The 15,651-nt window shown below is 41.1% G+C and overlaps 1 protein-coding gene across 1 annotated transcript; it reads left to right on the top strand.

Moving 5' to 3' along the window:
* Positions 1–5,037: 5,037 nt before the first annotated feature.
* On the top strand, positions 5,038–15,340 carry znf513a (zinc finger protein 513a). The gene is made up of 5 exons (XM_071916432.2): positions 5,038–5,162; positions 5,916–6,052; positions 9,238–9,372; positions 11,162–11,929; positions 12,386–15,340. The coding sequence occupies exons 2-5, from the start codon at positions 6,013–6,015 to the stop codon at positions 13,315–13,317; spliced, it is 1,875 nt and encodes a 624-aa protein (XP_071772533.2). The 5' UTR covers positions 5,038–5,162; positions 5,916–6,012; the 3' UTR covers positions 13,318–15,340.
* Positions 15,341–15,651: the final 311 nt, after the last annotated feature.

The raw sequence follows: 15,651 nt of genomic DNA, 5'->3' as shown, positions 1-15,651 counted from the left end.
ATAAAAATTGAGTTTGCACAATCCTGTACATGTAAAACTGAGTGAACCATAGCTCCCACCCCACCTACAATAATACCCATTGTAAGGCTGCTGTTATTGTGTTACAGGGTCCGGCCAACAGGAGAAACACCTAGTCCCACTGAGGGTTAGGTAACCATGCCACTGAGGAGAGGGAAAAATCAATGGATGTTGAATAGAGTCCCGTGGGAATTAGGCTTTCTGGAAGCTGGATTCTTCTGAAGATAAATAACAGAAAGTCCTGAAAGAGAAATCCTCTTCTCCGCAGTCCTCGCATATTAAAAAGTAGAGGGTACACTTTAGAATACAGTATGTGCAGCTCTACAGTGTTATAACTCATATTTACTCATCCTATTTCATCGTAACTTGCCTACTAAACCCATGATATGATACGAATTTACAGATATACAACACCAGATCAACACATCCCCATATCATTCACAATGTAACTAGGAATTTCTTATTTCACATGTCGCGCTGACACACACTCGTAGATGGGACTCTCTCACACACACGTCTCCAGAGGGTTCAGAGTACGAGGGCACTCAGCAGCCATTTCCCTGGAGCAGCTGGATGGATGTTCACTGTCCTGCTCAACACCAACTTGCTTTCAACAGCCTTTGTTTTGGTACCCAAACGCCCCTTCCACACCAACTGCTTTTTTGCCCCGAGGAAGTATTCACCATCAAATAACACCCCTTCCATTCCATTTACTAGCAACTACGGCAGCAGACAAAAACAAAAAGCTTCTGCAGCATGCTTCAGTTTTAATTCACAGCAGCCGTGCCTCATATTTCATTTATTTCCAAAGGACAATAGACAACCAATCCCCTTGCCAACAGCAACACTAGACACCATTACATAATGTACAAAGGCTTTGGCTGAAGTCCTGTTTTCTTACCCTTTGGACATGATTCACTATCCTGAATCACACCAATTTCTGTCTGTCAGCAAAAGCTGCATACATGTCATATAAACACAAACACGCTTCACTGGCAATGTTACTACAGGTAAACATTAGGGAGTAAAAGTTTAATTAGCTGGCTGTGATACCCATCTAAGTTACCAAAAACATCCGATGCGGCGCTCCCATAGTGACCCAGCTTGAACTGTAATGCTACCAGAGGTGTATTGCTATTAATACAAGCCACGCAAGATGAAAATACACCTGATACAGAACAATGAAAGCAACTGCTAAAAAAAAATATTTGGTGAGGTAAACATAGAGGGAGTGGTGGCATACTACTGGGAGATTTGACCTAATGCACAGATGGTGCAGGCTCACATCAGGAGAGAATTATCCAGAGGAAATTATGCTTAATCTGATCTCTTTACATTGGACACACAGACAACAAGCCTTTAATGAGTGAAGAGCAAATGATACAAGCTGTCATGAACCTCCATCATTTCCGTTCAAAAATCAAACCCTGGATTCAGTAAATCTGGACTAGAGCAAGTAAGTGATGAGTTGCTCAAAAGTCATTCCTGATTAAATAGAGCAGGCCTTTTTAAATGTATAAACATGTAGGTTGGAGCCTATAGTTTTTCACTCTGACCTATGAAATCAGAATGACAGATGGGATTATTACACAACAAGCATCTGCCCCAAAGCTGCCCCCCCCCCCCCCCCCCCCCCTCCTTTTAAAATGCCACAGCTAGTAGGGGTCGAAACGCCCACCTTTTTGATGCTGCCCTTTGAGCTGGGCCGTGTTATCACAGGGGGACTGCGTCTCGTTTTGGAGGATGTGACACTTGTTGTTAACGAGCTGTTGCTATGCAAGCAGTTGACGGAAGGTGAGATTTCGGGCACCAATGTCGACTTGTACCACGGGGAGAAAGCGTGATGATGCACCCTATTAAATATCTCTTCACTGGACAGAAGCCCACAGCAGCAATGCGGGTTTCAGAGGCATGTGAGTGACCTCAGACAGCCCACACACACCTCCACTGCCCCGCGGTATCCCTAACCGAAATAGGCTATTCCTATTAGTAGCCTATTCCTATAGGGACTGATGGTGTGTCTGGTACTCAACAGTGAGTTTATAGTGACCTTATGGTACTTTATTTTCTCCTATATCACTGCAATATTCCTATACAGACATATAGTTTTGCTGTGACATTATTATAACATAGTATCGTCATAAAATGCATTATAAGATGCTATAGTTCTTAATGGTAATTACTCGCACTCGTGATTTAGGCCTATTTACTTCAACTCTTCACCGTAGCCTAAATTAGACTAGTATTATTCAACCAAATGACCAAATACACCATATGACAAATACATTCTGGGAACACAATTTATAAATGAAATGAAAACTTTAGTCGTGATCAAAGCGGGCTAATCGAAGGCAGCGATGCACCATTTCCAGCCTATTTAAAAAAAAATCATATACACACATCCACTTTAATTATTTAAAGGGGGTCTGTCCAGGGCATCAGCAGGCTATTGCAGGGAGTGGCAAGGTTATTAGGCTACGTATTCGCATTCATCTCCATCTCAAAACCCGCTTGTAGTCTAGTAGTCACGAACAATAACCAAAACACCGCTGTCTAAAGGCGCTTTTGAAAGCCTGTCCAGGAAGCAGATAAAACACAATAATTTCTATTACGTAAACGGTATCTTACCTCTCTCTCCAGCGCCTTCTCTTTGCAGCGTTGAATCAACAACTGGCTCCTCCCCTTGAGGACCAAACAGTAGCACAGAAACCCCCCTCCTCCTCCTAATGCTGCTGCCCCGAAAACATATCTGACCATCGAAGGTGCAGAGAGGGAGAATTCGGTACAGGGCGGCCCGGTCCGGGACAGAGGAGAGGAGATCCCCGCTGAGGACAGCCTTCCCCCGGCAGGCTACGGCAGCAGACTGATGGTTTCGCAGCGGCCTGAGGGGAGGCACACTGCGGTGACATGGACCAATGGGATGACGCAGAAATGCAGGATCTCCAATTCATAAACCCCAGTCACATAAAACACAGGGGCTCTCAAACGTCTTCAGTGCCAAATAGACACACATTGGGCCACATACAACCAAAGATTTTGTCCCATGAACCTCATATGGGAGGCTTTTTTTTTTTATTTAATTGTAGACTACAGCTGTCTATAGTGTAGGTGGGGATATAATAGTGATGATAGTGAAACACGAGTAGAGTAATCATTTTTCTACATTCTATAACTTGGGATATAAGTGGGTTTAATTAATCTATTCCTCATTTTGCAAGGTGGACCCCCTGCAACCCTCTCAACGACCCCAGGAGGTCCCTGGACCCCACTTTAACAACAACTGCCATGAAACACTTTCTAGTGAGTCTAATTAATGTTGATGAAAATGCACACATAGATGTGTGATCGGATTTGTCCATAGTTAAATGCAAATAGCCTATATGGAACTTTTCTAAAGGTTACTTTACAGCCTCAGCCTAAAGTCTATAAATCTGTGCAATATTCCAATAATAGCCACTTAGAGTGGGTCTGTGGTTCTCAGTAGTGAGTTTATAGTGACATTTTTCTGCTTGATGGTATTTTAATCTCTTATATGGTATCGCTATAATATTCCTATATGGACTTGTAGTTTTACAGTGAAATGTGTATCCCCCTAAAATTTGTTATAGGATTATAATAGTTCTTTTTCATTAGTGAATATCATTGTGTAACTAACAGAGAAGAATTTGTGGGACTGCTCTGAGTTTACAGATTCTTGCCTATTGGTAGACACAGATTAATTGTCCCAGGGTCAACTAACCCTGAGGACATACAGCCTATACAAAACATTGTGCAGATAAGTGACCTTTCCCTAGAAAGTTAGATGCTTAAATGGACCTGCTGTGAAGGTATACCTGCAACACCTACATGTTAAAGTCTGAGCATGTTCCTTCATGATATCATGGGAGCTGATTTTGTCAAATCAAATTAGCAAAAACAGTGAAAGGCGTTTCTATCAGAGACATTGAATTTGAAAAGCATTGTGGTGTAAAGTATTTGTGGCACCCCAGTGAAAAAGCTTTCAGGGGGAAGGAAATATCCTCAGAGAAACAGGAAGCAGGAAGAAAGAGCAATGGTTGACTAAAAGATTTTACATCTCATCTGCACCTCCTGATTTTAGAGATTACTGATTATCAAGGTAAAACACATATGGGTAGGCCTGTATGTCATAATCTACAGGGCCTAAATCTGAATAAATTGTGCAACCTTGTATTATGTGTCAACAAACATTTTCTTAATTTGATAATGGATAAGGTTGGCCAGAATTTTTTTAGGTACCTGGAGAAAATCACTGACATGCTAGTTCTGAACAGGATTGAATTGGTGGAGATGCTCAGGTAAAAAATATAATCACCAGATCTCCTCATGATAGCTTTTGATTGTTTTGTGAAATGCACAAATGAAACAAAATATCATAAAACATGAGCAAAATAATGCATTAATTTGTATCTTCACCAATTTTCTTGATGTAAAGCGAAGAACATGTAGCCACATGTCTTCAAGTCAAATTCCTCCTACATTTATAGCATATTGCCTTTGTAGCATTCTGTGTTGGGCCCTTATCTTATAGGCTATTCAAAATCTTAATCTTTGCATGAGTAAATGTTGTTGACTTTTATCTTGTGCTTTATGAATGAGCTAGATCTGTGCTGATTTGGTTTCAGTCCACTGTGAATAACAGATAGTCTATTAATAATTGAAGTTTGTTGTTTTTCTTTTCTTTCATGATTCTAGTGCTTGACAGTACACTTCCCTTCCATTACATGAGAACACTGTGTTTTTGTAACCTATACGAAGAATTGGTGAAGTCCTCTGCTTAATAAACAGACACATAGGTCCAGCATTGCAAAGATATTTAGTGTAGATGTGGATTTTTTTCAGCTCATATACAAGAACTACAAATACCACACTGCAGTGAGTGCGTCACCGGAAATTGTTTTCGGAAACGGAAACACCTAAGTAAGCGGAAGAGAATGTATACAATGGGAATCAGAAAATCAATTAAGTTATGAAAAACACCATTAATTGCCTTTCTTTGTCACCGCAGCTCATGAAGAAATGGCGGATCTCTAGACGCTCTGCATTTGACCAAGTGTACTTCCCATCTAATGACGCGTACAGCGACTGTAAACATCGCAATCGACAGGAATATTTACGTATTTTAGGTAAGTTAGCTTGACAGCTAGTTAAGTTAACGTTAGCTGCTCGGCTAATTTAGCTATTGGTTAACACGGTTAGCCACGGCTAACATTAGCTAATGATGGTACCTGCCAGTCAGTACTACAGGCTAGTGTTAGCTGATGAGGACGCGCTTGGATTACATTATTAGGTCGGGTACCGACAGCTTTCCGAAATGCCACTGGCATTTGCATTGCATATAGTTAACAATAGCTTTATGTTGTCTGTGATTTAGTTTTCTGGGTAAATAGCTAACTTGCTTGCTATCCTTACTTTCCAATTGCTGCCTCAAATGCCAAAGCTAATGTTAGCCATCTTGCTAAACTAGCTCGTTGGCTACCTACATTTCAGCAGATCTATCATTTGTAAATGATGCCAGTTAAAGGGTAATGCTACTCAATACAAGGCTAAACATTACAGACCATAGAAGTCATCATCACAGTGTACAGTCAGTATACAAATATGGCCAGAAAATCCTCCTGGTGCTCTTACAGTCGTGCTTTCTTATTCATTTTCAATAGAGCTGTACATGGATATGATGTCACAGATTTGGGGGTGAGACAAACACCTCTCTGTCACAGCTATAGGTGATAGAAGTGAATGTTAACTAACATGAGCTGTCCCAGCCTGTTATATTGTTATTAACGCTTTATACCACAGTTTGTTCCAACCAAGCAAAGATGTGCGACAGTTACAGCACTAACCCCAAGCTGTTTGTGTTTTCTGTCTTTCATCTTTAGAAATACCGAAGAAGAAGTTCCAAAGGGATGAGAATGAGCTGATGGTTTTGGAAGTCTTCCAGAAGACGTTGCAAAAAGGAGAGAGGCTGACTGGAAGATGCCAAGAAAAAAACAGCAGAATCCACAGCCAGTCAAGTGTAGGTATTTAAAGATCAAGTAGTCAAAGTATAGCCTAGCCTGTTTCCTGAAATCGTTACCGCCATCCTTTAATCAGACCTCGACACTCACAGGCTTGTAGAGCAAAAGTAGAATCTGCTCACTGCAGGTTGCTCCTAGTGTATGAATTTATAAACACCTGTGGATGTGATGTTTTGAGCTAATAAATTCTCATAAAAAAAATCTGACACATTGGGAGCAGCTTGCAGTGCGCATATTTTACTTTTGTTCTATGTTTTGTATTCTGTTCAGCACCTGATTCGGAGTGGGATGTACTTGTTTTTATGCTGCTCACTCACCAGCTGCTATGAGAGTAGATGAAGCTGACAAAGAGCATATGTCAGAGGAGATCTTAGGAATATGAGCATTACTTTTACTTTTGAGTGTTGTCTGTTTCCTCTAGTTGGTAAACATGTACGTAGTACACTGCTCGAGGAATGGTTATATCAAAAGCTTTCACATGATTACATGGTTGTTTTATACAGAGCTTAAGCTGTTAACTGGTACATACTGTATGCTACAGATGCCATACATGCTAACAAAATCTATAACTCAATTCAGTCTCGAACCCTGTGCCTGTCAGTATGTCTAGACATGCATGCCAACGAATTAGCCGAAGGGCAGTATTTGTTAAACCAATTTCTTCATCTCCCTTACACTCATCCCTACTAAAATGTACTAATCACAACAACAACCCTAACTAAAGCGATGTGATCTCGGTCAACTGGTGTAAATCATCCTAGTAAGGAATATAACCTCCTCTTGGGGTGAGCCACTACCCAGTCTTGAACCTACAAGTCCTATGCGAGGATAGTATTTCTTCCAGAGGAGTGAGTGTAACTGCTATCTGTTATACATAGAAAATGCTCACCACTTTAAGAAATTTGTCACTTACAAATTAAACAGCAACACTGCTGTTTAACACTGCTATTAGTATAGCAATAATACACCCAAGACTTAGCTATAACATGGATATTTGGCATTGCTGTGCTGTGCAAAAATCTCACAGTACAGTTACTTCCTCTTGTGTATCATTGCTTAGTGACCTGGGTGTTGGCCCAGTGAATCATCGCAGCCTTCAGAGAAATGGTATTATTGTTGCCACATATTAAATGGCCGTGTCGACGATAAAAGCCATTCTATTTTAAGTTAACTTGAGGTGTGGCTCTGTGAAAATGAGGAACATATCGGACACACTTGCTAGATTATTGTCATTCTCTGTCAAGCTCCAAAATGTCCACTAGATGGTAGCATGATGCCAGGAGAATCTGCTAAATGGGCTGCTGTGCATGTTGTCCTTGAATTGGCCTGGTAGTTGTTTCCTGAAAAGTGACAGCTGTGTTTCAAGGGTGTTGGTTTCCATTAAGCCTGAGAGAACAAGTTAGAATTTCAGGCGTCATTAGCAGTAACTGCAGTAAGTGAACGCCATCTGTCAACTGTTAATCAGTTTGTGTTTTTGATAAAACTTTGGTGCTGTTTGTACCCTGTAGGGCTGTAGACTAATTTATCTGCCTAGACTGTCTGATGGTGTTATGCACCAAGATCACATAGCCTAACCATAACCATAACCTTCTGACTTTTCAGAGTAACCCTGACTTTCGACTTGTATACCCAAATTTGTAAAGTGACAACATTTTACTGGAACTAAGAGGATTTTCTAGAACAAATCCAACAACTGCACCCATACAGAAGACATCAAGTCTCTTCTCCAATTACAGATGACCTGGCTGATAATGTATTGATGCGCCACAAGCCCATATGCTTTAGAGACCTAAATTGATGTATAATTCAGCTTAGTTTAATATTAGTAGGATAGGCCGAAAAGTGCACACAATAGTTGACATTGTTGGACAAGTGGAATGATGTAAATTTAGCTGCAAAATGGGAAGAATTAATGCATTTTGTGAGTTTTTGGCTTGTTATATCTGGAAAAACTATAATGTAATTACATTTTTGTACAAGTCAGTATTGCATATTAGGATTATGGCTTATTTATTGTCATACAGTGTCAAGAATAAAAAGATTCTTTAGCTTTTTGTTCGTTTGAATAATCGACATGTATAGTTTAAATCCAAATATTGATAAAGCATGGTGTATCAAACCAAACATTACAGAAAGCCATTTCCTTTTCATTATTTGAGCAACAGTTTGTCGAAAATCCTCAAAACTAACCTCCTTACTGAAAAAGTAACATGAACCTCATAGTTAAAATGTAATTTATACCACATGACGCGTCCCAGTAGTCCGGTGCCTCGTGTGGAATGCATTGTTGACTTAATAATTTACTCAGCACAAGCAAGTGATCGCAGTCTCACTACCATCACCCTACTTCTTCCATGTCTCATGTTCATAATGAGTCCTTCATCCAAAATAATTTATTAGTCTAATTATAGACTAAGACTTACAAAATGTTCAAATATTTCTAAATGGACCATACATGCACTACCAGTCAAAAGTTCGGACGCACGCATTTTTCTTTATTTTTACTATTTTCCACATTTTAGAATAATAGTGAAGAAATCAAAACTATGAAACAACACAAATGGAATTATGCAGTGACCAGAAAAGTGTTAAACAAATCAAAACTATCTTATATTTTAGATTCTTTAAAGCCCTTTGCCTTGATGGAAAGGCAAAGGCTTTGGAAAGAAATTCATACATAGGCATCAACTTCACTATTTATATTTGTCTAAAAAAACAATTTCAAGCATTTAAGCAGAAGCCTTTAGATCAAAATGGATTTAAGATAATGAAAAACAAAGTACATTCAATCAGGTGTGTCCAAACTTTTGAGTGGTAGTATACATAAAAAAACAGTTATGTCAACAGCATTTCACTGCTGCCTTGACTTTAACTGATTGTAACAAATTATTATTAATATTTGCTTTGTATCTTCATAAAAATGCCAACAAAACGGTTATTAGCCCATATAATATCTCTGTCCAGCTGCCAACGATTCTGAACAATGCACTTAACCTCCAGCTGCTTCAGGGGTGTGGTGTCTCTCTGTAATTATGCATTGTGTGTGTGTGTGTGTGTCATTCCCTCTAGGGATATACAATAGAATTTCCATGCAAATTGGATTAGAAACTACCCTTCTTTTAACTTGTGGAGAAGTGAAAGTAGTCATCAAATGTTGTTGATTGGCTCCTTTTTATGACTATAGTGGATTCTGAAGATGGTGTAGCCATTGAAGCTCCAGGAAACCTCACCTTAGACACAGACTTCCTTCTAGGACAAGACCTTGAGTTTGGTGATCCCGATCATGACAACAAGATTCTAGGCCTGGAAAAGTTCTCAGGTTTGTAATCCAATGCTTTATAAGTGTTTTGAAGGCAGTGTGTATTGATTTTTATCTCTCTGTCTGTCTGTTTATCTGTCTATCTGTCTGTCTACTGTCTATATCTTTAGTTATTTATTGAGCCCAAGTTTTTCTCTTTATTTTAGAGTCCTACTGTGTCTACTCCTCGCATGTTTTATTTGCACTCCTCATTCTTGCGCACTGGCTTTCTCAATTTCAGCTAGCGTTAGTGAGTGTTTTGTATTTGTATTTGAATTGACATATTGTTTTCCCGCATTCTCACTATTGACATTGACTATATAATTGAGGTCTGACAATCAAGAGGATCGCATAAGCCCGGTCATTGTAATAATAGTCAATTTAGTTCATTATTTCAGCTGTGTTTTGCTTGGTGCAGGGACGATGGTCTCATTATGGTTTGCATAAGCTCTCAGTTTAATTGACTTTCATGCCAGAAAAATCTTTTTTTACTAGTATTACTAAAGCAAGTGCAGTCCCAACTTCGTGGCTAAAGTGGCGACAATACAAAGAGGACTGGCTGGGCTTTATGTCTCTCAGTATCAAGTGCAGCCCCTCTCTGTGTCACAGTGAGAGAAATGAAACTCCCACTGCAGCCCATATTTCCCAGCATGGCTCTTTGTCAGAGAGAATGATCTGAAAAATGGAAAAGTAGAAAAAGGAGCTGAGACACCATTATTATATAAGGGTCATAAAAATAGGGCCATTACCATCAAGGACACCATTACAGGAGGGCATTTATTCATCATCATCACCATCATCATCACCATCATCATCATCATCTGCCGCTGCCTCTGCTCCCACTACCCCACTGCCATTATCGTTTCCCCCTCATCATCATCATCATCATCATCATCATCATCTACCCTCATCATCATCATCTACCCTCATCATCATTATCATCATCATCATCATCAGCCTTACCATTATAGTCATCATCATTATCATTAGGCTCGGTAATCATCCACGAGGGGTTTCCAAGGGGCAGGATAAAAGGGCAGTCCCGACTCTTTCCTTCCTCACATCCTCCCTCTGCATCTGTGGAGGAAGGTGCTTTTCTGTCGCCTGCTTCGCTTCACATGGTGGGAAGGCCATTTTACAGAGAGAGCAGCACTGGCCTAAGTCTGAGTGCTACGTGCTTGAAGCTTTTCTTTCTGCCTTCTGGGAAAGGGTTGTTTTTTGTTTTTTTTTATCTTAAAACCCCAGATGGCATAACAACATAACAACGCAGGTAACCTCGCTGGTAGCACTGTGAGTATCAAGTCTTGGAATTTCTCTGGAATTCCGTTGTGTTCTTCTGAAAAAAAGAAGTTAAGTTATCTTACACAGTCCAACCTGAATGGTAAGGCAGGCACCTTTTTGAATGTTGTTTTTTCTTTGTCAGAATTTAGGCAGTTTTGAATCGTTCAGCCAGACTTGCTAAAGGAAATACTGTTTGAACTGAGAGATCTGCGCTCTTTAGGTGATTCTATTTGAAATATGTCTAAATATAACAGGGTCCGAGGTGTTGGTGTTCATTTGTGTGAACATCTGTTATAGTTTTGTGGTTTGGGCGCTTTGTTTTTCGACAGTTTGACAGAATAATGCACATTTCTATAATTCATACCAGATTGAGATAGGAGAGTTGCAAATCTTGCAAAACCAGAACACTGGTGTGACAGGCAGATTGAAAGAATTAAACAATCCTTTCTGTTTCTGAAGGTCTGTTGTTGTTGAAAACACACAGTACTTGGAAACACAATAATTTTGTGTGTGTGTCTTTCCTACACAGAAGTAGCTGCCGAGATTGGTTTCTCTGTGTATCCTCTGGGTGATGAGCAGAGTCCTGCCTACAGCCAACTCAGCATGGAAAGTGAAGCAGACAACTCACGCAGCACGACTGACAACGGAAGGGAAGACGAGGGCAGAGCGGCCCAGTCCGAGCCCACGTTCCCCCCCTACCTGTCCTGCAGGGGCTGCGGCCAGCTCCGCGATGAACCTCTGGGACCCGGCATAGACCTGGTGGGTCCATACTGCCTTAGGTGCTGCAAAGCCTCCAGGGAAGCCAAAAGCACGGACTTCTGTTCACCGTTCGGTAGCGTCAGTGGGATTCGCTCGGGTTCCCACGTGCAGAGCGACGGCGAAGGGGTGGGAAACGGGTTGGGTGAGAAAGGACTGATAGGTGAAGACGGATCGTCCAAAGTGCACTCATGCCACCTGTGCGGCTTCTCCTCACGCTACGCCAACCATGTGAAGCGTCACATGAAGACGCACAACGGGGAGAAGCCCTTCAACTGCCCCCTGTGCACCTACGCCTCAGCCCAGCTGGTGAACCTGCAGAGACACCTGCGCATTCACACTGGGGAAAAACCATATAAATGTGACAGCTGCACTTTTGCCTGCAGTTCCCTCGGCAACCTCAAGAGGCACCAACGCATGCATGTGCCCTCCGCCGGGGTGGGACAGGACTCACCGCGACCCGCCAGTGGCCAAACCAGCCTGAAGAGGCAAGTGACTGGCCAAAGGCCCAGCGTGGAAGAGCCTGGTGCTTCAGCCAAAGGTATTTAGGCTTTACTCTATAATATATTTAAATCATCTCCAAAATTACATTAGTGCAGCAAGGAAGAGGGAAAGTGGGCATAGTTTTCTCTCTATTGGCAGTTATTGAATTGTCTCCAGGTGTATATTTCTCAATTTCACAGCAAATATAAAAAATATCAAATATTTTTTGCTTTTTTACTGTCTAATTAAACTGTAAAAATGGGTAAAAAGAGGCAATGATAAGTGTTACTCTTTCCTTCTTCATCTGAAAAATTCCTTAAATAATAGACACGGCCCTTAAATTATCTGCATAATGTCTAGTCTGTCTCAGTGTGAATGAAATTGGGTATGAAATTGTATTTTCACCATTTTGAAGTAGTCTGAGGACAAAAACTTCTTTTGCTTTTTGATAGCTTTGATCACCCAGCATCAAACTATCCAGTCTAACTGACTTTCTCATTTGTTTTTGATGAAGTTGCAGAGGTTGTGAGGCCAACATCAAACCTGAATTTGGGCGCCCAGAACAATGACTACCTATCAGCCTTTGACAGCTTAAAGGGGGCACCCCCACCACCCCTGCCAAGCTCAATCCCAGCTCCTGGCCACCGGCCCCCAGCTCTTCTGGAGACCACCAGCAGCAGTGGCAGCAGGGCGACAGTCCAGACCAGAGGGGGAGTAGCGGACGGCGCCCTGCCCCCTTCACTTTTCCCTTTTACTTGCCGGTTGTGCGGCATTGTCCTGGAGGACGAGGACGGCACCTCGGCCCAGATATGTGCCAAGTGTACCCTTGAAATGCTGACTAAGGACTCTTCGTCGTCACCCAACAGCCCCGGCGAGCGCAGCGACAAGGTCTACACTTGCGCCGCCTGCCCCTTCCTCACACACTACCCGAACCACTTGGCGCGCCACATGAAAACCCACAGCGGCGAGAAACCATACAAGTGCCCACAGTGCGACTACGCCTCAGCGCACTTCGACAACCTCAAGCGCCACCACAGGGTGCACACGGGCGAGAAACCTTACAAGTGCCATTTGTGCGATTACGCCTGCGGGAACCTGGCCAACCTGAAGCGCCATCAGCGGGTGCACTCGGGCGCCAAGCCCTTCCAGTGCGCCGTGTGCAGTTACAGCTGCAACCAGAGCATGAACCTCAAGCGCCATATGCTTCGGCACACGGGGGAGAAGCCGTACAAATGTCAGGAGTGCGGCTACACCACCGGCCACTGGGACAATTACAAGCGGCACCAGAAGAAGCACGGCCTGGCGACCGACGGCTGGGTCAAAGTTCAGATGCCTGGCAACGACGAAGAGGAAGAGGTCGAAGAAAGGATGGGAGTCACAGTGGGTGTTGGAGTTCAAACTCAGAGAAAAGAAGTAGGGGTCGATATGCAGTATATGTCTAGGTAGGGAAGACAGTACATTTGTGCCACAAACTTGAGATTGTATAAAATATAACTCAGTAAAACTAAGCTACCAGCAACTTGTATTTTTTTTTCACAAAGCCTTTATATTGTTTTTGTGTTCGTTGGGTCTTTTTAGTGTTTTGTCAAAATGTCTTCAGAGGCTGCTACTTGTTTGTTTGTAGAATTCTGCACAATTATGTAAAACAATGTTCAGAATATGTTGATGCCTTTTGAATTGAGTAGGGCGGAGGAAGCTATTCAGAGCCTGTCTTCTACTCTGTTGTTACTGTATTTGTGTCAGACAAATGGACTTAGATAAGTGCTCCACTTTGTAGGTCCTTTCAATATCCCTTTCTGTGTTTTACACCACGATAGGCTAATCACCACAACACTGCCCTCAGACCGCCCCGCACATTTACACTACGTCACAGAACCACTTTTTGCCCTTCTTACCGAATATTAGTCAATACGTGGAGCTCGTGCCACTTTTGCCTGAATTCTTAAAGCTGCATTGTGTAGTGTTAGGAAGGAAATTTTTATATTTATTTGTATGACATTTTAAATGTCAATTTCAAAGGTTTTAAGTCAAAGCTTTAGCTGTGTACCAAGAATACAATTTTATCGCTGGAGTGCTGTTTGAAGCTAGAAAGAACCTATTTTGTGTGGTGTTCCTATCCTCCCACCACGTTTACAGTACAGGAATAAAAAGTTTGACTCACAGTACCTTTGGTTTGCTTCATAAGGTCATTTGAATATGACATGAGATTTGAAAGCATTTGTAAATTATTAAGAGTCTTATTTTCTCCCTAAAACGACACAGTGCAGCTTTAAGTGAAGATGGGCCTTTGTGAGGGCCTGTGCTGTGCTTCATTGCAGTGATGCACCAGTCCTGGTAATGGCATGCCATCAGAACTAATGTACTAATGTATGTACTACTAGCACAGCACTATTTGATAATGCTGAAATTGTTTTATCAGTTGATAAACTATATTGGTAAATTAGGTTGTGTTAACCTAATAAAATAATCTCCAATGTCTTGAACTGCACATTGTCATTTATCCCAAACCCCTCAGGAATAAAGGCCAGTTGGAAGACTGAAATGTTGGGAAATGGATTACATTTCTGAACCAGAGCTTATTCAAAATACTAAATATGCATGCACAAGTATTCTGAAAAGCTCCGTTCAGTCTTATAGTTGCTTGTGACGTTAAGGAAAAATCATTAGTTAAGCACAATCATACAAACATACCATACATACATACTTTTGCATTGGTAGACGGAATAAAAACTGAGGTTGGGATAAACAAAGTTCTACTTGGTGAGAAAAAAATGGCATTGTGCATCACCGCCATTACCACTTCTGATTCAGCACACACATAAATCATACATGATCATGCTTCTCAAAGGATGTTTCCCACTGAACGTTATCGGTACATATCACCAAGCCTTCATTGATTGTCTGAGCCTAAATTTTAGCCCTTATACCTTTTTGGGAAGTGTCCTATTGAGGGAGACTGTGTGTTGAGTCATGTTGCTTTTGATTACTGTTTCTTATTGACTGTGAAATTAGCTCATTGTTGTGTGCATTTTTTTTACTTGAAAAAAAAAAAAAGATGACACTTATTAGTAAGCATGTGAGTGTCAAAATGAAATATATAGTATAGTTTTTTTTTATTTTTCTAATGTGGCTGTATTACACTATTAGAAGTGCATACTTTATTAATATATATATATATATATAATTTTTTTTTCTTTTCTATTTTGAATGTGTGATGTGTCAGTGGCATTTAGTTAATATGGGAAAAATATTAGGGACCGTGATTTACGTTTCATCTCTTTGTGAATTACTACTATTATATGCAAGTGAGATATTTTTCAGGTTGCCATGACACAGCGGAGCATCGAAACCCATTGATTAGTGCTGAGGTCCCCAACTGTTCTCTTTTGTCCTTATGCAGTGGTTTCATAATTGCCTTAAGTGAGGATTTTGAAATAAACACATGAAATTCATTTCATTGAATGTCAGACATCAGACTGGTTTTCTTTTTTCCTTTAAGATTTGTGAGTCATATAATATACATGTGAAATATTGCTTAAACTCATAGTTCCTTTTTTCTCATTACGGCTTAGACGCTGCTACTTTTGAGTCTTGATAAAGCAAGAAACACACCACTCCAAAATTCCATATGCCTTCCATGAAGATCAGCCAAGATATTTTATATAGGTACGTACATGAATTGTTCTGTGATGTACTGATTCCTAACACTGTTGTTTTAATGGGTACTGCAACTCATGGCTGCTGTTATCAAATGGAGGAGGACCAAAGCTCACAATAATG

The sequence above is a fragment of the Centroberyx gerrardi genome, chromosome 18 (genome assembly GCF_048128805.1).
Source record: "Centroberyx gerrardi isolate f3 chromosome 18, fCenGer3.hap1.cur.20231027, whole genome shotgun sequence".
Taxonomy (NCBI): domain Eukaryota; kingdom Metazoa; phylum Chordata; class Actinopteri; order Beryciformes; family Berycidae; genus Centroberyx; species Centroberyx gerrardi.
This window is presented reverse-complemented; position numbering and strand designations above follow the sequence as displayed.

Coding starts and splice junctions, on each gene's coding strand:
- znf513a (XM_071916432.2), top strand. CDS start 6,013: ATGCCAAGAAAAAAACAGCAGAATCCACAGCCAGTCAAGT. Junction 6,053..9,237: donor GAATCCACAGCCAGTCAAGT/GTAGGTATTTAA, acceptor TTATGACTATAG/TGGATTCTGAAGATGGTGTA. Junction 9,373..11,161: donor AGGCCTGGAAAAGTTCTCAG/GTTTGTAATCCA, acceptor TTTCCTACACAG/AAGTAGCTGCCGAGATTGGT.